Consider the following 21578-nt stretch of genomic DNA (forward strand, 5'->3'; position numbering starts at 1 on the left):
GGGATTACAGGCATTCGCCACCCTGCCCAGCTAATTTTTGTATTTTTAGTAGAGATGGGGTTTCTCCATGTTGGTCAGGCTGGTCTCGAACTCCTGACAGCAGGTGATCCACTCACCTCGGCCTCCCAAAGTGCTGGGATTACAGGCGTGAGCCACCGCGCCTGGCCCTTGTTTTGTTTTTTTGAGACGGAGTCTCACTGTGTCATCTAGGCTGGAGTGCAGCAGCAGGATCTCTCTCAGCTCACTGCAACCTCCATTCCCCAGGCTGGTCTCGAACTCCTGACCTCAGGCGATCCAACCACCTCGGCCTTCCAAAGTGCTGGGATTACAGGCATGAGCCACCATGCCTGGCCAATAATCAGTTTTTATACCTTGAAACTTCTCTTTTGCTGAACTTGAATACCAGTGGGCTTGAATCTGGGGTCAATGAACCTCCCTTTCATATTCTGGGCCTCTTTTACCAAGATAGAAAAGTATGCTTGGAACCTGGTATCCAGCCAGCCATGAATTCCTTTTTTTTTTTTTTGGAAACAGGGTCTCTTGCTCTGTTGCCCAGGATAGAGTGCAGTGGTGCAAGTGTGATCACAGCTCACTGCGGCCTTAACCTCCCGGGCTCAAATGATCCTCCCACCTCAGCCTCCCGCATAGCTGGGATCACAGGCACTTGCCACTATACCTGGCTAATTTAAAATAATTTTTTATGGAGACAAGGTCTCCCTATGCTGCCAGGCTGGGTTTGCACTCTTGGGCTCAAGCAGTCCTCCGCCCTTGGCCTCCTAAAGTGCTGGGATTACAGGTGTGAGCCGCCACCTCCGGCCTAGCCATGAATTCCCGACATTTGGGAGAGATATGTCCCTAGTCTTTATAGAATCCCTACATATATTAATTCAGAAATGTTTGTAGAGTCTTGAATTTTGCCTGAATCACATTCCTATCGACATTCTTACTGTTTTTTGAGCATACCCTCATGCCATACCTGCCTTCTACAACTTTTGCTCACTTTTATATTTTCTCCACAAATGGCTTTTTTAAATTATTGTTTACTAAGGTATAATTTACAAACAGTAAAATCTACCCTTACTAGTGTATAGTTCTGTAAGTTTTGACAAAAGCATACAGCCAGGTAGCCACTATCATAATCAAGATACAGATAGGCTGGGCGTGATGGCTCATGCCTGTAATCCTTGCACTTTGAGAGGCCGGGGCGGGCGAAGTCCTGAAGTCAGGACTTCAAGACCAGCCTGGCCAACATGGTGAAACCCCGTCTCTACTAAAAACACAAAAATTAGCTGGGCGTGGTGACAGGCGCCTGTAATCCCAGCTACAAGGGATGCCGAGGCAGGAGAATTGCTTGAACCTGGGGTGGGCAGAGGTTGTAGTGAGCCGAGATTGCACCACTTCAGCCTGGGTGAAAGAGTGAAACTCCATCTCAAAAACAAACAAAAAAAAGATATAGAAAGTTTCATCACCCCAGAAAGTTCCCCAGTGCCCCTTTGTAGCCAGCTCCTCCTTGTACCCATCACCGCTGGCAAGCATGGATCTGTTTTCTTTCTCTAACTTTGACCTCTTCTTGAATATCTTAAAAATGGAAATGTACACTGTGTAGCCTTTGGTGTCTTTTACTTAGCATAATGTGGTTGTGATTCACCTCTGTTGCTGCATGTACCAGCACTTCATTCCTTTTATGCATTGAGTTTATTCCACTATGTGTGTGTACCACAATTGGTCTATTCATTCACCAATTGAAGGACTTGGAGTTGCTTACAGTATTTGGCGATTACAAACAAAGCCTCTATGATCATTTGCATACAGGCTTTTGTGCAAACGTGTTTTCATTTCTCATGGGTAAATACCTAGGAGAGGCTGGGTGTGGTGGCTCATGCCTATAATCCCAGCACTTTGTTTGGGATGCCAAGGAGGGTAGATTGCTTGATCTCAGGAGTTCGATATCAGCCTGGGCAACATGGTGAAACCCCTTCTCTACCCAAAATGCAAAAATTAGCTGGGCACGGTGGTGCGCACCTGTGATCGCAGCTACTTGGGAGGTTGGGATGGGAGGATTGCAGGAGCCCAGGAGGCTGCAGTGAGCCATGATCACGCCACTGCACTCCAGCCTGGGTGACAGAGCAAGACCCTGTCTGAAAATAATAATTTTAAAAAATACTTAGGAGTAGGATTGTCAGTTTGCATGCTAAGTATATATTTAACTTTATAAGAAACTGCCAAATAGTTTACAAAGTGGCTGTGTTCCCGCCATCAATGTATGAGAGTTCCAATTACTTTGCATCCTAATCTGGACTTATTACCGTAAGTTGTATAAAAACTCTGTGCATTCTTTTTGTTGTGAGAGACAGAGTCTCGCTCTGTCACCCAGGCTGGAGTGCAGAGGCACAATCTTGGCTGACTGCCACCTTGGCCTCCCGGGGTTCAAGCGATCTCCTGCCTCAGCCTCCTGAGTAGCTGGGATTACAGGTGCCAGCCACTATGCCTGACTAATTTTTGCATTTTTTTTTTTGAGACAGAAACTGGCTCTGTCACCCAGGCTGGAGTGCAATGGCTTGATTTTTAATAGAGAAGGGGTTTCACCATGTTGGCCAGGCTGGTCTCAAACTCCTGACTTGAAGCAATCCGCCTGCCTTGGCCTCCCAAAGTGTTGGGGTTACAGGCGTGAGCCACCGCGTCCAGCCTAAAAAACTTTGTCCATCCTAATAGGTATGTAATGATATCTCATTGTAGTTTTAATTTGCACTTCCCGAAGAACTTAGGATGTTGAGCATCTTTTTTTGTGCTTATTTTCCTTCTGTAGATCTTCTTTGGTGATGTGTCTGTTCAAACCTTTTTTTTAGTCGGGGTTTGGCTCTGTCGCGTAGGCTGGAGTGCAATGGCGTGACCTCGGTTCACTGTAACCTCCACCTCCCAAGCTCAAGCCATCCTCCTGCCTCAGCCTTCCAAGTAGCTGGGACTACAGGCGCTTGCCACCATAACTAGCAAATTTTTGTTATTTTTGTAGAGACAGGGTTTTGCCATGTTGCCCAGGCTGGTCTCGAACTCCTGACCTCAGGTGATCCGCCTGCCTCAGCCTCCCAAAGTGCTGGGATTACAGGCATGAGCCACCACACCCAGCCTCAAATCTTTTGATTATTTAAAAAATATTGGGGTTGTTTTCTGGTTGCTGAATTTTAAGAGTTCTCTATCAATTCTAGATAAAATTCCTTTATCAGATATATATTGTCAACCATAAAAGTCACAAACTCTATAAATTTAGAACAGAGAGCTTCATTTCTAAAGGCGGGGGTACCATAACCTGTAGGCAGGAAGTGGAGCCTCTACCTGAAACCAAAAAGCAGGCACTTCAAGGGAGGGAAAGATGAGACAGTAATTTGCGCTAAACTGGTTGGCTAAGTTTACATATTTATCAGGTTATAGGAGAAGCTATAAATATTTATGAAGGGGACATAACATGCGTGTGTCATAAACTAACACGTTTGTTACCTGTGTCCCTTGTTTCCCTTTGAGATGGACACTTAATATTTAAATGTATTACAGTTAGGCCCTGTCCATCAGAAGGTGAAGCAGAGGACAGAAAGACACTGAGTGCACAGCCTCCGTGGCCTGGCCAGAACCACACCATAGTCAGTGGCCTCTTATCAGGAAGGAATGCTGGTCAGTTGCTGTGTGGAAACCACAAAGGGGAAGGCAGCGTGAGGCCATTGGTTGAAATCAGCAGTGAACAAGTCTTTTGAGAGGGTTGATTTTTGTTCAACACTGAGGAAAGGAAGACTCATGGTGGCTAGGGAAGGAGGGGATGTAACGAGGTGTCTCTGACCTCGCATCTCATCATGGCTGGGAATGAAGGTTTTTAAGGTTTCTCTGGGGTCCTGTTGGCCAAGAGGGGGGTCCATTCAGTTGGTTGAGGAGCTTAGGATTTTATTATTATTTCTCACTATTATGGACTGTCTTTTCATTTTTTTGGACAGTGTCTTTAGAAGAGCAGGAGTTTAAAAATTTTGATGAAGCCACAAAATGCTTTTTAAAAAAATATTTCACATTTTATTTATGTATTTATTTACGGAGACGGAGTCTTCCTACGTTGCCTGCGCCAGTCTCAATTGATCCACCTGCCTCAGCCTCCCAAAGTGCTGGGATTACAGACATGAGCCACGCACCTAGCCTCATTTTATTAGATATTTTTGCTTTCTACAAATTTCTTCCCTATTTCCCCCTCTCCCTAGCTCCTTGCAACCATCATCCCACTTTCTCACTCAATTAGTTTGACTACTCCAGGTACCATTTAAATGGAACCACACAGGATTTGTCTTTTTGCCACTGGCTTCTTTCACTTAGCATAATGTCCTCGAGGTTCATCCATGTGGTAGCCTGTGTCAAAATTTCCTTCCTTTTTAAGGTTGAGTAATACTCATATGTGTGCATATACCATACTTTATCCATTCGTCGAGGGTGGGTTGCTTCTACCTCTTGGCTATTGTGAATAATGCTGTTGTCTACCTGTGTGTGCAAATATCTCTCCTGAGGTCTTGCTTTCAGTTCCATTTTTATTTATTTATTTATTTATTTTTGAGACGGAGTCTCACTCTGTCGCCCAGGCTGGAATGCAGTGGTGCGATCTTGGCTCACTGTAACCTCTGCCTCCTGGATTCAAGTGATTCTTCTGCCTCAGCCTCCTGAGTAGCTGGAACTACAGACATGCGCCACCAGGCCCAGCTAATTTTTCTGTTTTTGGTAGAGATGGGGTTTTGCCATGTTGGCCAGGCTGGTCTCGAACTCCTGACCTCAGGTGGTCCACCTGCCTCAGCCTCCCGAAGTGCTGGGATTATAGGCATGAGCCACTGCACCTGGCCAAGGTTTTTTTTTTTTTTTTCTTTTTAACCAAACAAACAAAATCCTGTTTTGTTTAATTACTCCACATGAACCGTTGCAAAGGTGGCAATGGTCAACAAGGCTGCACTGAGGTGACACTGTCACGTGGTCAGCCAGGCTCACTCACCAGCAGGTGGCTTCCCCAAAGCAGCATTGTGTGCTATGATGGAAATTTGTGTCTGAGCAGAATTACAAATCACAGCATTTCCACTAAGGTGGAAGCTCTTTGAGGTTAGGGACTCTGTTTTATCTCTAGAATGGGGCCTAACACTCAGAAAAGGATGATTGAGTACATTTCAGCGGCCCTCATGAAGGGCGAGACCAGATGTCCCATGACACCCAAGGCTCTGGCTGTCAGGGTGTAGCTGAGGATGGAGGCCGGGGCTGTGACCATCAAAGCTTAAATGCCAAGTGTCAGTGAGCAGCTCTGTCCTGTGGACCTCATCTGTGTCAGAACCGCTTTGGGGAACGTGGGTCCTGGTCGTGGCTGGCCTGCCTTCAGGAGGCCTCAGTTCTTGAGAGAGGACCTTGGGTGAGGACACACTGCATCCTGAGAAGGGCGTGCTACAAAGAGAGCTGAATTTCTGTAATGAGTTGACTTAAAACCATTTGTGGAGTTTGGCCTGACTGGCACTGCCATTCTAACTGCTTTCTGCCTGTCCTGGGGGCTGTATAACTCGTCCCTTCCCCCTAAATGGTGAGGGGGCTTGGGCCAAGGTTGAAGTCATGGGCAGAGCTGAGCCTGGCTGTCTCAGCCATCACCCCGCATTTGTCTGGGTGCTATTTTGGCCCACGATGTGTGGTTTCAGCATCTGGGCCAGCTTTTCATCACAATATGATCCCATCTTTTATGGGTTGAGTGAGTTCTCCAAGAGAGGAAACTGCCAAAGAGAGGAGTTGCCTCAGATGTTGAGACCTTCTCTTCCTTTTAGGTGTCTTATTTTAAAGGTAACACGAGAGCCAAAAACTGGAAACTCCAGATTTAGGGCAAGGGGAGAATCTGGGGAGAGGGGATGTGGTGTTTGTGTGTGTGTTGGGGGGTGGTGGCTGGCCGCGGGCAGGGAGGTGGCAGTTCATGCAAAGTGGTCCCAGCTGCCCCTAGCTTAGGGCTGATCCCGCCCTGCCCAGCCCATCATTCAGGGTAAGCCGCTGTCATTAGTGGTTAAGTGTTTCTGAAAGTATTCTCTCTCCACGCTAACCACATGCCCTTTCTGGGAAGGGAGGGCAGGGCCAGGGAGTAATGGGACTCACCCTATTGTCATGCCCAGCTGCTCTGCAGAGGGACAAGGAACCCGGGGCTGGAGTTGATCATGGACAGGTCTGTCTGAAGGGTTGACAGTGCACGTCTTGCAGGTCCTGCAGCTCCCTGAGGGGTCCAGCTTGCTCCTGGGGGCTGCGAGTTCCAAATCAGAGAGGCTTTTTATCCTAGTAAAGGGATCCTTGGCTGAAACAAACCTTCTATTAACCAATTTTCTCTCTCAATCTCTCTGCCCTCAACACATACACATGTGCACATACACGCACACACACGCACACGCACAGATATACACACATACACACACACATGCACACATGCGCACACACACACACACCAGCTTGCTGAGGGCTGCCTGCCTTTCCCTTTGGAACTCATTTGTGCTCATTCCACTTTTGAGGAGGAGCTGTGGTGAAATGCTTAAGGTGAACATTTCTTCCCATGAAGTGGGAACTTAGAAATATTCATCTTTGACTGAGGTGTGGTTGACAGCTTTTTGTTGTTGTTGAGACAGAGTCTCTCTCTGTGTTATCCAGGCTGGAGTGCAGTGGCACAATCTCGGCTCACTGCAACCTCCACCTCCCGGTTTCTAAGTGATTCTCCTGCCTCAGCCTCTGAAGTAGCTGGGATTATAAGCGCGCACCACCACGCCTGGCTAATTCTGTATTTTTAGTAGAGATGGGGTTTCGCCATGTTGGCCAGGCTGGTCTCGAACTCCTGACCTCAGGTGATCCACCTGCCTCGGCCTCCCAAAGTGCTGGGATTACAGGCATGAGCCACCGCGTCCGGCCAACAGCTTTTGATTTATGAAATTAGCTCAGGGAAAAAGTTAAGATGGAAAAAGAGAGTCCACATTGAGTCTTTATTTCCACAGCTCAGTCATACCCCGTCTCCATTGCCATGCAGTGTTTAAGTATGAGGGACTCCAGAGTTTGCTACGTTTCTCCTTTTCTCCTTTTTTTTTTTTTTGTTGGGGATTGGGGGCAAGAAAAACTTAAACTTTTTTTTTTTTTTTTTTTTTTTTTTAAACAAAGTCTCACTCTTTTGCCATGCTCTCAGGCTGAAGTGATCCTCCTGCCTTGGCCTCCCAAGTACCTGGGACCACAGGGGCGTGCCACCACACCTGGCTAATTTTTAAAATTTTTTGCTAGAGATGGGGTCTCCCTGTGTTGCCCAGGCTGGTCTCAAGCTCCTGGGCTCAAGTGCCATCCCATCTCAGCCTCCCAAAGCTTTAGGATTACAGGTGTGAGCCACTGCACCCAGCCAAAAATTCATGTTTTCTTCCTTACTCAAAAGTATACAAGCTCAATGAAGGAAGCTGGAAAAATCTAGAAGAGCACAAAAGGGTTTCTGTATTCCCAATATCCAAAGATAATGACCGTTAAGATTTTGGTTTATGTTCATCTTGTCAAATTCTGTTTCTTACTTTAGAGAAGGTAGCTAGTGAAGGTGGTTCATATCCCTCAAGGAGCCTCCTGTTGACCACCCCAACATGCTGGACCAAAGACTCCCAGCAGAGTTGTTCTGCTGGGGGTGGATCCTCCCAGTGGGGAACTTTCTGTTACAGCTCTTAATTTCACCATTGTCCAAATGACCAGCAAAAAAATAGCCCAAGAGGAATTCAGCTTGAGTTCAGGCTTCCTCTCCCATCTTCTGACCTAAGAGCCTATGCTCTTGACATTAAACTGCCTGTATATGAATCTTTGCATCATTTGGCTTACTTTCTGTAGAGCTTCTCTGTGTCTGTTTGCTTATCTGTAAAGTGGGGATAATAATATTAATCTACCTTTAGGGTTCCCATGTTAAATGAGAAAATATATGTAACATGCATAGCACACACAGTGCCTGGAACATAATGTTAGAGTTCAGTAAATATTATATACTTCTGTAGCCATTATTATTACCTTTATTTATTTACTGGCTTTTTTTTTTTTTGGAGACACTCTCACTCACTCTGTCACCCAGGCTGGAGTACAGTGACATGATCTTGGCTCCCTGAAACCTCTACCTTCTGGGCTCAAGTGATCCTCCTACTTCAGCCTCTTGAGTAGCTGGGACTACAGGCATGCACCAGTAGTGCAGCTAATTTTGTTTATTTTTTGTAGAGGCAGGGTCTCATTATGTTGCCCAGGCTGGTCTCAAACTCCTGGGCTCAAGTGATCCTCCCGCCTTGGCCTCCCAAAGTGTTAGGATTTAACAGGCATGAGCCACTGTGCCCAGCCACCTTTATTGTTGAGAGTAGTTTTATTGCCCCATGTTGCATGGCACAAATTGTCTCTGGGTCTCTGTTTCTCTGTCTGGAGAGGGGTGATCTTTTCTTCACTGGATGGTATTTGAACCATCTCACAGTTGCAAAGCAGTAGATGCTTAGTAGTAGAAGAGCCTCGTTTGGTGAAACAGATGAACCGAAGGACAGGGAGGCTTAGACATTTTCACTGAGTGGGCAAAGTCAAGCTGCAAAAAGAACTTGAGAGCACATGCTACCTGTTGCCTTGTGTTCTCTGAAGATGCCTGATAGGTTTTCTGCTGCTAAATTCCACACTTTTCTTTGTGATTTGGGTCCGTTTCTGCATTGCTTCTCATTTACTTGGATGGATTGTTGAGTCACCTTTTCTAGATAAAACATGTCTAGGCCAGCCACAGTGGCTCATACCTGTAATCCCAGCACTTTGGGAGGCTGAGGCAGGAGGATCGTTTGAGCTCAGGAGTTCGAGACCAGCCTTGGCAACATAGCAAGACCCCATCTCCCCAAAAATAAAACAATGAGCCAGCTGTGGTGCTGTGTGCCTATAGTCCAGCTACTGGGGAGGCTGAGGTAGAAGGATCACTTGAGCCTAAGAGTTTGAGGCTGCAATGAGCTATGATTGTGCCACTCCAGCCTGGGCAGCAGAGTGTGACCCTGTCTCTAAACAAACTAACAAGTAAACAACAACAACAAAAAGTGTCAACATATGCATTGACTGAAAGTTGTTTAATGCCCCTTGACTTTTATTGCTAAGGGAATCATCTTTCTAGCTATAGAGAAAATTGCTTTGGATAAGTTTTGAGCTCTTCTTGCCTAATGGGGGAAATATTTCATCTGAGCCTGTCCGGTGATTCTTGTTTATTTGTAACATTTGAGCCCAATAAAAATAATGTGATGGTCACAGGATATTCTGCCAATTATTTCAGATGTAGGGGCAATTCACTCTGTATTTGTTTACTTGAAGTGGAAAAGTTTACACAAAGTTACCTTCTGAGCTTTTACCAAAAAGGAAACTTCCCTGGGTCTCTGTGCTTGGAACCAGCTTCTGTTGAGTCCAAAACTAGAGGGGCTATTAAAGGTCTTGTTTCCAATAAATGGCAGGAGAAGGGAATATGATGACTTAGGTAGGAAACACTTCTGTCCTTTTCACAGTGACTTATGTCTGTCTGCTTTCTACTTTGAACCCCCAGGACGCACAGACATTCAGGTGCTTCAGCCAGAACAACCCCAGCAACCGGCGAGCAAAGCCCCGGTGCTCGGAGCCGGCACCGCCAGCCCGTCAAGAACTCAGGCCACAGTGGCTTGGCCAATGGCACAGGTGAGTGATGGCACTGCACGCCAGCCTGCACTGAAGCTGTGGGCTCTCACCCGTTCTAACGTGGACACGGGATCCTGCCCACTGTGTCAGAATAGAGGGTGGGCGTCAGAAGGCTCTAGGACTAAACTGGATTTGAATCCATCAGTCTTTCTACTGACCCATCTTCTTCTCTCTGGCATATTCTGTACAGCCAAGGTTATTCTCCATATGACTGCGCTCTTCTAAAATACTCATTTGCACAGAAGTAAAAAGTCTTGTCTTTCTATTCATTTCTTTTTTTTTTTTTTTTTTTTTTTTGAGATGGAGTTTCACCCTGTCGCCCAGGCTGGAGTGCAGTGGCGCAATCTCAGCTCACTGCAAGCTCCGCCTCCCGGGTTCATGCCATTCTCCTGCCTCAGCCTCCTGAGTAGCTGGGACTACAGGCGCCCACCGCCACACCCGGCTAATTTTTTGTATTTTTAGTAGAGACAGGGTTTCACTGTGTTAGCCAGGATGGTCTCTATCTCCTGACCTTGTGATCGCCCGCCTTGGCCTCCCAAAGTTCTGGGATTACAGGCGTGAGCCACCGTGCCTAGCCTTTCTATTCATTTCTTATCTGCATTGGATTTCACGTTGGGGAGGATATCTCATTTATACATAGCATATTTTTTATTTCCTTCATGTAAGGGAATTATCAGACTAAGGAAATATAGGACTAAGTATTGTTGTTAAGAGCTGAGTCAGATGATGGCACCACCAGTAAATGGGTTGAGATGCTGACTAGGGCAAAGCCAGGTAACTACTTCAGGTAACTACTTAGGGGTGTGCTGGGGCCATCCCAATGGGGGCCCCATTTGAGAGGAGACAGTGCCGTCCACGTGCGCACAGAACTTCCCCACACTTGGCTCTGCTTCCCCGTAAGTGAGACGGGAAGGACCTATTTCAAAACAACTCATTTTCCGTCCTGCTCTCCCTCTCTCTCATCAGGACAGAGTCAAAAAGGAAAAAGAAAAAACAAACCCATTCATTTCTCTAAACTTCTCAAAGATTGTCAAATCTTTAGAGACTGCTGGTCGTTTGGTAGTTTGTCTTCATTTGGGGCAGCTGGGCCGGGACGTAGCTGTTTCGCTTGGATGAATTGTAGGTAGAGGAATGTAGGTGTTGAAATTTTGTAAGTGACGCTGAGATAGTTTTCTAATGCTCGTGACAGCAGAGGTGTGGCGTAAAGGCCAGGAGACCCAGAGCAGCGTGCCTTTTCATGGAAGTGTTGTTGTGGTATTGTTAGGTGACCTCTGTGACAAACTTACTGAGTGGAAGAAATTGATTTGGGTTCCTTTGTAATACTCTTCAGTTCTGTGGCAGCACCATATGGGGGCTTCAGAGTCCCCGTGGCTGCTGCTGTTGCCTGGGTACCCTGTCATCTTCAGTGGACTGCAAGATGGTGTGGTCTGTGTCCTACAAAGCGCACTGTGAGTGCAGTGGCCTGACCTCCTCCCTGAAGTTTGGGACCTGCCTGAAGGACTTGAGTGAACTGACTAGCCCACCCTGAGCCTTGGGGAAGAGGAGGAGCTGCAGGTGGGGAGTCCCAGGGCTGCCGTCTCAGCTGCCTGGCGCCCCTGTGCCACCCACTGTATCCTTGTGCTGGAACATCCAGTGGTAACTGAGCCTGGCCTTCCTGTCTGTGTGAAGGAGACAGCAAAGTGATGGCCGTGAGCTATGGTATAGAGAACCATAGGCAGCTCTGAAAGCATTTTTCGCTTAGAAAACTCAATGGCTTGTGGAGGAGGGCAGTGTTTACAAATGGGGACGGGGGACTGGCTTTTAGGAACTAGCTGATTCCCAGGTGCCATGGCGGAGCTACTAGCGGCTTTGTTCTGCCAGGGGCCTGTGTTATTGAGATCATGGTTTCCTGCAGCTACCTCTACTTTTCCTATAAAAACTATTGGTGAATGGATTTTCTTTGGTGATGGTCCTTGAGTCACTCTTGGACATTTCAATAGAGCTGTATTTCCCCTACATTTATTTTTAGGTACCATTACTTATTGTCTTTATCTCTAGGAACATTATGTTCTAGCAGACAAGGCAGGTGCCAGCCGTGTCTTCAAAAGCCAGGTGTCTCTAACCTCGGACTGCCTTGGAAGTGTTTCATGGTGGTGTCTCTCAATGCCCAAACCTGTTCCTAAGATCATCTCTGAAGGGATTTCTGCCCTCTCCAGTGCTGAGTGCTTGATGTCCATCTCTCCCCTTTCTGCTGGGATGGTGGTTCACCTTTACCTCACAGGCAGCCTGTACTTCATAACGTCTGCCCCAAGGGTACAGAACAGTGTCACCTTTGCCGTGGGGAACAGGCAGAAGCTCCCCTCTTCAGCAGCGCAAGACCAGAGGGGGGTTGAGGGTGTGAATGAGGACATCTTCATCCCTCAGGCTGCTGCTGTGAGAACTCTGAGGACCAGTTCCAAGATGGTGGTGGTGGGGAGCTCTGCCTCCTGGAAGAGTTTCCACAGACTTGCGAGATTTATTTAGCAGCCTTTTTTGGCTGTGCACTGCAGTTATGCATGAAAAAGAAATTTGAGGCCAAACCGGAGCTGAGTTCCAGGTGGTTTTTTTATGTTGTCACAACCATAAAGTATCCATTTTTATAAAACAAGAGTGAATGGCAGCCTGTCTGTATAAATATTATATTTCTAAGTTTTAGAAGTGGTGGAATCAAGAAATAGACTAATGGCATAGCCCTTCATTGAGACTTGTATGGGATGATTTACTTGCTAATTCTTTATTGAAGACTTTGCCCCAAAATTTACATATTTTACTTCTTCCCTAAATGTAATTTCCATACACATCAGTCAGAAGTTGCATCAGCCGTGGTCAGATTCCGATTCTTCATCTTTAATGTGTTTAAGGCCTAGTGACTCGCTAGGTCTTAGTTTTCTCATTTATAAAATTAGGGCAAAAGTTGGGCGTGGTGACATGCATCTGTAGTCCCTGCTACTCAGGAGGCTGAGCCAGGAGGATCGTTTGAGCCTAGGAGGCAGATGTTGCAATGAGCTGAGGTGGCACCACTACACTCCAGCCTGGGCAACAGAGTTGAGACCCTGTCTCAAAAAAAAAAAAAAATTACAGCAAAAGTATATATCTCATAAGTTGTCATAAGGCATAAATTACAGGCACACCTTCAAGATATTATGGGTTTGTTTCCAGACTACCACAATAAAGCAAATATCACAAAAAAGCAAGTCACATGAATTTTTTGGTTTCCCAGTGCTTATAAAAGTTATGTTTACACTGTACTGTAGTCCATAAAGGGTACAACAGCATTATGTCTAAAAAATGTATACACCTTAATTAAAAAATACTTTATTGCTAAAAATGCTAACAATTATCTGAGCCTTTAGCCAGTGGAGATCTCTTCACTGGTGGAAGGTCTCACCTCGATGTTGATGGCTGCTGACTGATCAGGATGGTGGTTGTTGAAGGTCAGGGTGGCTGTAGAAATTTCTAATAAGACAACATGAAATTTGCCGCATGAGTTGACTCTCCCTTTCATCAAAGATTTCTCTGTAGCATGCGATGCTGTTTGATAGCATTTCAGCAACAGTAGAAAATCTTTCACCCTAGAAGAAAACCTAGGCATTACCATTCAGGACATAGGCATGGGCAATGACTTCATGTCTAAAACACAAAAAGCAATGGCAACAAAAGCCAAAATTGACAAATGGTATCTAATTAAACTAAAGAGCTTCTGCACAGCAAAAGAAACTACCATCAGAGTGAACAGGCAACCTACAAAATGGGAGAAAATTTTCGCAACCTACTCATCTGACAAAGGGCTAATATCCAGAATCTACAATGAACTTCAACAAATTTACAAGAAAAAAACAAACAACCCCATCAAAAAGTGGGCAAAGGATATGAACAGACACTTCTCAAAAGAAGACATTTATGCAGCCAAAAGACACATGAAAAAATGCTCATCAGCACTGGCCGTCAGAGAAATGCAAATCAAAACCACAATGAGATACCATCTCACACCAGTTAGAATGGCAGTCATTAAAAAGTCCGGAAACAACAGGTGCTGGAGAGGATGTGGAGAAATAGGAACACTTTTACACCATTGGTGGGACTGTAAACTAGTTCAACCATTGTGGTGTGGCGATTCCTCAGGGATCTAGAACTACAAATACCATTTGACCCAGCCATCCCATTACTGGGTATATACCCAAAGGACTATAAATCATGCTGCTATAAAGACACATGCACACGTATGTTTATTGCAGCACTGTTCACAATAGCAAAGACTTGGAACCAACCCAAATGTCCAACAATGATAGACTGGATTAAGAAAATGTGGCATATATACACCATGGAATACTATGCAGCCATAAAAAATGATGAGTTCGTGTCCTTTGTAGGGACATGGATGAAATTGGAAATCATCATTCTCAGTAAACTATCGCAAGGACAAAAAACCAAACACCGCATGTTATCATTCATAGATGGGAATTGAACAATGAGAACACATGGACACAGGAAGGGGAACATCACACTCTGGGGACTGTTGTGGGATGGGGGGAGCGGGGAGGGATAGCATTAGGAGATATACCTAATGCTAAATGACTAGTTAATGGGTGCAGCACACCAGCATGGCACATGTATATATATGTAACTAACCTGCACATTGTGCACATGTACCCTAAAACTTAAAGTATAATAATAATAATAATTTAAAAAAAAAGAAAATCTTTCAAATTTGCAGTCAATTTTCTCAAACTTTGCCACAGCTTTATCAACTAAGTATATGGAATATTCTAAATCCTTGTTGTCATTTCAACAATGTTCACGGCATTTTCACTGGAAGTAGATTCCATCTCAAGAAACTGCTTTCTTTGCTCATCCATAAGACACAACTCCTAATCCATTCCAGTCTTCTTATGAGATTGAAGCAGTTTAGTCACATCTTCAGGCCTACTTCTTAGTCTAGCTCTCTTGCTATTTCCACCACACCTGCATTTCCTTCCTCCACTGAAATCTTGAACCCCTCAAAGCCATCCATCAGGGTTTGAGCTTCTTCCAAACTCCTGTTGTGTTGATATGTTGACCTCCTCCCATGAATCACAAATGTTCTTAATGGCATCTAGAATGGTGAGTCCTTTTTAGTTTTTTTTTTTTTTTTAATTTTTTTATTTTTTTGAGATGGAGTTTTGCTCTTGTTGCCCAGGCTGGCATGCAGTGGCTTGATCTCAGCTCACTGCTGCAACCTCCGCCTCCTGGGTTAAAGCAATTCTCCTACTTCAGTCCCAGGAGTAGCTGGGATTATAGGCATGCACCACTACACCCAGCTAATTTTTGTATTTTCAGTAGAGATGGGGTTTCATCATGTGGGCCAGTCTGGTCTTGAACCCCTGACCTCAGGTGATCTGCCTGCCTTGGCCTCCCAATGTGCTGAGATTGTAGGCTTAAGCCTTTAGGAGGTTTTTAGTGGGTTTTGGCCACATCCATTAGAGGAATCATGATCTAAGGCAGTTATAGCCTTATAAAATGTATTTGGTTTTTTTGGGGGCATGTTTTTTTGTTTTGTTTTTTTCGTTTTTTGTTTTTGAGATGGAGTCTCACTCTGTTGCCTAGGCTGGAATGCCGTGGCATGATCTTGGCTCACTATAACCTACACCTCCCGGATTCAAGTGATTCTTGTGCCTCAGCCTCCAAAGTAGCTGGGATTACAGGCATCTGCTACCACGTCCGGCTAATTTTTGTATTTTAGTAGAGACAGGGTGTCATCATGTTGGGCAGGCTGGTCTCAAACTCCTGACCTCAAGTGATCCACTTACCTTGGCCTCCCAAAGTGCTGAGATTATAGGCGTGAGCACCTGTACCAAGCCATAAAATGTATTTCTTAAATAGTAAGACTTGAAAGGCAAGATGACTCCCTGATCCATGGGCTACAGAATGGATATTGTGTTAGCGGGCATGAAAACAACATTAATCTCCTTGTAAATCTCCATCAGAGCTCTTGGGTAACCAGATGCATTATCCATGAGCAGTAATATGTTGAAAGGAATATTTTTTCCTGAGCAGTAGGTCTCAACAGTGGGCTTAAAATATTCAGTAAACCATGCTGCAGACAAATGTGCTGTGATCCAGGCTTTGTTGCTCCATTTATAAAACACAAGCAGAGTAGATTTAGCATAATCTATAAGGGCCCTAGGATTTTCAGAATGTTAAGTGAACATTGGCTTCAAGTTAAAATCACCAGCAATGTTAGCTGCTAAGAAGAGAGACAGCCTGTCCTTTGAAGCTTTGAAGGTATTAACTTCTCTTTATCTATGAATGTCCAAGGTAGCATCTTCTTGCAATGGAAGGCTCTTTCATCTGCATTGAAAGCTGTTGTTTAGTGTAGCCAACCCTGTCAATGATCTTAGCTAGACCTTCTGGATAACTTGCTGCAGCTTCTTCATCAGCATTTTCTTCACTTGGACTTTTATGTTGTGTTTGAGGCATCTTTCCTTAAACCTCATGAACCAATCTTTGCTATCTTCCAACTTTTCTTCTGCAACTTCCTCACCTCTCTCAGCCTTCATAGAATTGAAGAGAGTTAAGGTCTTGCTCCGGATTAGGCTTTGGCTTAAGAGAATGTCAAGGCTGGTTTGATCTTCTTTTCAGACTACTCAAACCTTCTCCCTGTCGCTTTTCTTGGTAAGGCTGTTTTACTTTCTTATCACTCAAGTGTTCATCAGAGTAGCACTTTTAATTTTTAAAAATTATAGTAAAAAACACATAACATGAAATTTACCATTTAAACAATTTTTAGGTGTGTAATTCAGTGGCATTAAGTTCAATCACAATGTTGGGTAACTATCACCACCAGTGTCCATTTCTAGAACTTTTTCATCATCCCAAACGGATTCTCTGTATCCATTAAACAATAACATTTCCCCCCAACCTGCCCGCCCCCCACCCGCAGCCCATGGTAACCCTATTCTCCTGTTTCTGCATTTTCTTATTCTAGATACCTCATATAAGTGGACTAACGTGTCCTTTTATGTCTGGCTTATTTCACTTAGTGTGGCATTTTCGATTCATCCATGTTGTAGCGTGTATCAGAATTTCCTTCCTTTTTAAGGCTGAATAATATTCCATTGTATGTACATACCACATTTTGTTTCTCCATTCATCTGTGGATGAACATTTGGGTTGTCTCCACCTTTTGGCTGTTGGAATAATATGGCTGAGAACTTGGCTGTACAAGTATCTGAGCCCAAGCTTTCGGTTCTTTTGGTTGTATACCTAGGAGTGGAATTACTGTGGTAATTCTGTATGGTAATTTTGTATGGTAATTTTGTGTAGCTGCAAATTTTATCTGTTATATTTGTAAGTTTTCCCATATCACCGTTTTGCATTTTATCTTACTTCTGTGAGTATTGCAGAAAAGGATTTAAGAATTTTAAAAATAATTAGGCCTGCGCATTTAAAAAATGTGTATAATTTCACTTTTTGCGTCAATAATGTAAAAGTTCTTGTCTATAAAATGAGATACTTTTTTTTTTCTTTATGGCCACATTGGATATGCAGAGATAAATACTTTTTTCTGTTTTGCTTGCTTTCTTCATGATGTTATCAAAATAAATATCCCATTGGAATTTATAGTGATATATATGTCACTATAATATATAACTATAAATATGTATTTATACATAATATATATTATATAGACATGTATGTATATAAAATGAGGACTGGGTCTGAATTATTTTCTATGCTGGGATCCTATTATCACAAAGACATTAAGTAAACAGTGTCATTTTTTACTGTGATTTTTTTTTAGTGTTGATCACTTTTAACATTCTTACATACAGTGAGAATTTGTTTCTTGTTTTGAGTAAGTCCCATATGATTTTTATTACTGATGTGTTATTGTATTTTCTTTAATGTCTGGAAGAGCTAGTTTTGCCTTTTTCTTCCTCCATGATATTCTTTGGTCATTCATACATTTTCAAAACAAATTTCAGACTTTGAATTCTTTGAAGCACAGTAGGATGTAAGTAGGAACCATGTTCATCTGTATATAAACCGGGGAAGGATTTTACCTTCCCATCAATCAGGTAACACAGTATGGCTTTGTCCATTTTTAAGTTTTGCTCCTTTTTTCCCCACATAATATAACCGTTTTTCTTTATATGAGCTTCACTCATCCCATGCCGTGCTAATTACAAAATCTTTGTCCAGTTTTGGTTGCTCTCGTGAAGAGCTGACTGATCAGCTGCCTTGGCAGTGCAGTTGCTTGTGTTTCACGGGTGAAAGACACCAACTGCTTTACTGTGGCCCACATGTTACGAGCTGATCTTCAGTAGAAAGAGCTGTTGTTATTGGTGCTGGCTTTCTACGTGCCTGAGTGCAGGGCCGAAAAGTCCTGAGTGTCCACCACGAGCCTGTGATACACCACACACACCTAAGCATCTTGGAACACATAGTGGGCTGGCAGTGTCTCTAGGATTAAGCAAAAGAATTTCCAATTCCTGATCTTTTTTTTGGCTAACTGTGACTAGAGTGTGTCTCAGTCTTGAATGAATATGTGATTCATAAAGTTGGAATGTTTCACCAACATCACAGAGGGAACCTTGTGAAATACCCAAGGTTATAGAAAGCAGAGGCCATGCAACTGCCATCTTACTGCTTACCATTTTGTACCCCACTTTCCCTCCTTGGTACCCCACTTTCCCGGTCTTTGGTGCCCTACTTTCCCTCCCATTTGGGAAACATCGAAGCCATCTTCGCTCCCCACGCCCACTGTTTTTACTTCATGGTGTTCTGGTTTGAGTACTGGTTCTGCTACTTGCTGACTGCACAACGCCTCTCTGAGTGGTCCCTCTGCGAGCCTCAGTTTTGTCTGCAGTGAAATGGAAATAATAATATCTTCCTCATAAGGGCATTGGGAGGATCAATGAGCTAATAAAAGTAAACTTGCTAAAGGCAATGCAGGATCCTGGGTTGGATCTTGGAACAGAAACAAAACATTAGTGCAAAAGTTGTTGAAATCCAAATAAAGTCTGGAGTTTAGTTAATAGTAGTATAGTAATTATTATTTTAGCATTGGCAAATGTGCCACGATTGTATAAGATAGTATTATTAAGGGAAACTGGGTGAAGACCATACTATGTTTTCAGATTTTCTGAAAATAATATCCAAAATTATTCCAAAATAAAACAAAAAGAACCTATGGTTTTAAATTTTTAAAATTTTTTATTTTTTAGACAGTCTCACTCTGTCACCCAGGCTGGAGTGCAATGGCATGCTCTCAGCTCACTGCAGCCTCCCCTTCCTGGGCTCAAGCGATTCTCCTGCCGCAGCCTCCCTAGTAGCTGGGACTACAGGCACACGCCACCACACCCAGCTAATTTTTTGTATTTTTAGTAGAGGCAGAGTTTTGCCATGTTGGCCAGGCTGGTCTTGAACTCCTGACCTCAAGTGATCCACCTGCCTCGGCCTCCCAAAGTGCTGGGATTATAGGTGTGAACCACTGCGCTCAGCCTAAAGAATCTGTTTTGTAAATGATATTGTTATACAAATGTCAAGTAGTTGTATTTCAAATATCTTTCTTTTATTTTTTAGTTTTTAATTTTTTTTATTTCTTTTCTTTTCCCTTTAAAACTCTCGCATTCAATCAAATATCTTTCTTTTGCTAGGTTATTGGGCTTAGTGAATAAGTATTTCTTGAACAAATATTTATCAAATGTTAAGCACTGTGGACAATGTAAAGCATATAAGATAAGGCCTCTGCCCTATGATCTTGTTCCAGAAAAGAAGTTGAAACCACACGTCAGCAAAGTCAAAACAGCACATGTCACAGGGGCTGTGCGGCTGAGTAGCTGAGACCACGGGTGCTGTGGGCTTCACAGTGTGGAGTGCTTTCCCTGGCCCGCAGGGGTGGGGAGGGCGTTCAGGGAAGAAGGCTGATGTGGGCAAAGAGATGCAGCAAGAACACAAGGGACAGAGAGTGGAAGTAGTGAAAAATGCAGGAAACAAATCTGCCCTCTCTCTCAAGATGGGTGCAGTCCTTTTGGGGAGATATGGGTGTACATCAAATAATTAGGATTAAAAGAGAACATTGGCTATATTGAATAGAGTTAAAAGTTAATACAGCAGACCGGGTGCAGTGGCTCATGCCTGTACTCCCAGAACTTTGGGAGGCTGAGGCAGGCAGATCACTTGAGGTCAGGAGTTCAAGACCAGCCTGGCCAACATAGTAAAACCCCATCTCTACTAAAAATACAAAAATTAGCCAGGCGTGGTGGCACACGCTTGTAATCCCAGCTACTTGGGAGGCTGAGGCAGGAGGATCGCTTGAACCCAGGAGGTGGAGGTTGCAGTGAGCCGAGATCATGTCACTGCACTCCAGTTTGGGTAGCAGGGTGAGACTCCATCTCAAAAAAAAAAAAAATTAATACAGTAATTCTGTAAGGCATGATGGACTTGTAACTCCTTGTCTTTGACAATCCAGTTTTTCTATTTGAAGCCTCATTAGACTTGAGTATGGTGCCCTGTCCCTGGTTGACCAGGGTGACTGTGGGCCAGTAATGTATTGTTAGAACTTAATTTCTGCTGACTGTGAGTTGTGATGGGGTGGATTGACTCCTGAGGTTCTTTCAGGCTTTCATGTTCTAAGAATGTGCACACACACAAACACACACACACACACTCACTTACTCACTCCTACTTTTTGAGAGCCGAAGAAGGGTACTTGTGAGTATTCATGGGCACAGAAGGCTTGCCCATGCTAGGATATCTAGCCTTCATATTTTTCTATTTCCAAATCTGAACTCAAGGTATAGCACAAACTTTTTTTTTTCAACTTTAAGTTCTGGGGTACGTGTACAGGATGTGCAGGTTTGTTACATCAGTTAAACATGTGCCATGGTGGTTTACTGCACAGATCATCCCATCACCTAGGTATTAAGCCCAGCATCGGTTAGCCATTCTTTCTGATGCTCTCCGTCCCCGCACCCCACCCTGCAAAAACTGTTAAATAGAAGAGCTACTATGGGTGAACCAGGTTGACTCAGAGGCTCTTGGTTAGGCCTGTGGACATGTACAGCCCTAGAGGGAACCTTTCTAACTAGATTTGCAGCTGCATGAACAGTCAGATCTGAGTAGTGTTGATTGGAGGGTCTTCTGCCCTGGCATGCCATGGGGGCTCTGCTTTTGTTCTTTTCATGGTCAGCTATTTCGTAATAATTATTTTTAATAGTAGTACATATATGTTACTAAAACTTTAAAAAAATAAAAGCTTAAACAGTATAAAGAATGTCTTTTTCCTATTCTGCTCACCTTCAGTTTCCTCCCCCAAGGCCCACTGTTGTGTTTCTTGTGGTTCTTTCAAAGATATTCTTGGAATATACAAGCGTATGTATATATATTCCTTGAAAAAACACACACATGTGTATGCATACAAACTCACAAATGATAGCACAATTATACATTGTTCTGCACTTTTTCATTTAGTAATTATCTTAGAATGTTCCAATGGTATTTGAAGCTAACTTGAAGAGCTTCATTCACCTCCCCTTTCCCCACTAAGTCCAGCCAAGGATGGGGACAATTTTAGGATCAAAAAGAATATTAGGCTGGGTGCAGTGGCTCACGCCTGTGATCCCAGCACTTCGGGAGGCTCAGGTGGGAGGATCGCTTGAGCTCAGGAGTTTGAGACCAGCCTGGGCAACATAGTGAGACCCTATCTCTACAAAAAATGAAACTAAAAATTAGCCAGGCATGGTAGCATGAGCCTGTAGTTCCAGCGGCTTGAGAGGCTGAGGCAAGGGGATTGCTTGAGCCTGGGAGGTCAAGGCTGCAGTGAGCCATAATTGTGCCACTGCACTCCAGCCTGGGTGACAGAGCAAGACCCTATCTTAAAA

At 44.0% G+C, this 21578-nt stretch overlaps 1 protein-coding gene across 4 annotated transcripts in view; it reads left to right on the forward strand.

The window, feature by feature from the left end:
* The window catches only part of WWP2 (WW domain containing E3 ubiquitin protein ligase 2), a 178285-nt gene that overhangs the window by 99640 nt on the left and 57067 nt on the right, over nucleotides 1–21578 (forward strand). For all 4 annotated transcript variants that reach the window (XM_054533231.1, XM_063717117.1, XM_063717118.1 and 1 more), the window contains 1 exon segment: nucleotides 9569–9696. In XM_054533231.1, coding sequence (XP_054389206.1) covers nucleotides 9569–9696 — 128 coding nt within the window.

Source organism: Pongo abelii, chromosome 18 (assembly GCF_028885655.2).
Source record: "Pongo abelii isolate AG06213 chromosome 18, NHGRI_mPonAbe1-v2.0_pri, whole genome shotgun sequence".
Lineage (NCBI taxonomy): Eukaryota > Metazoa > Chordata > Mammalia > Primates > Hominidae > Pongo > Pongo abelii.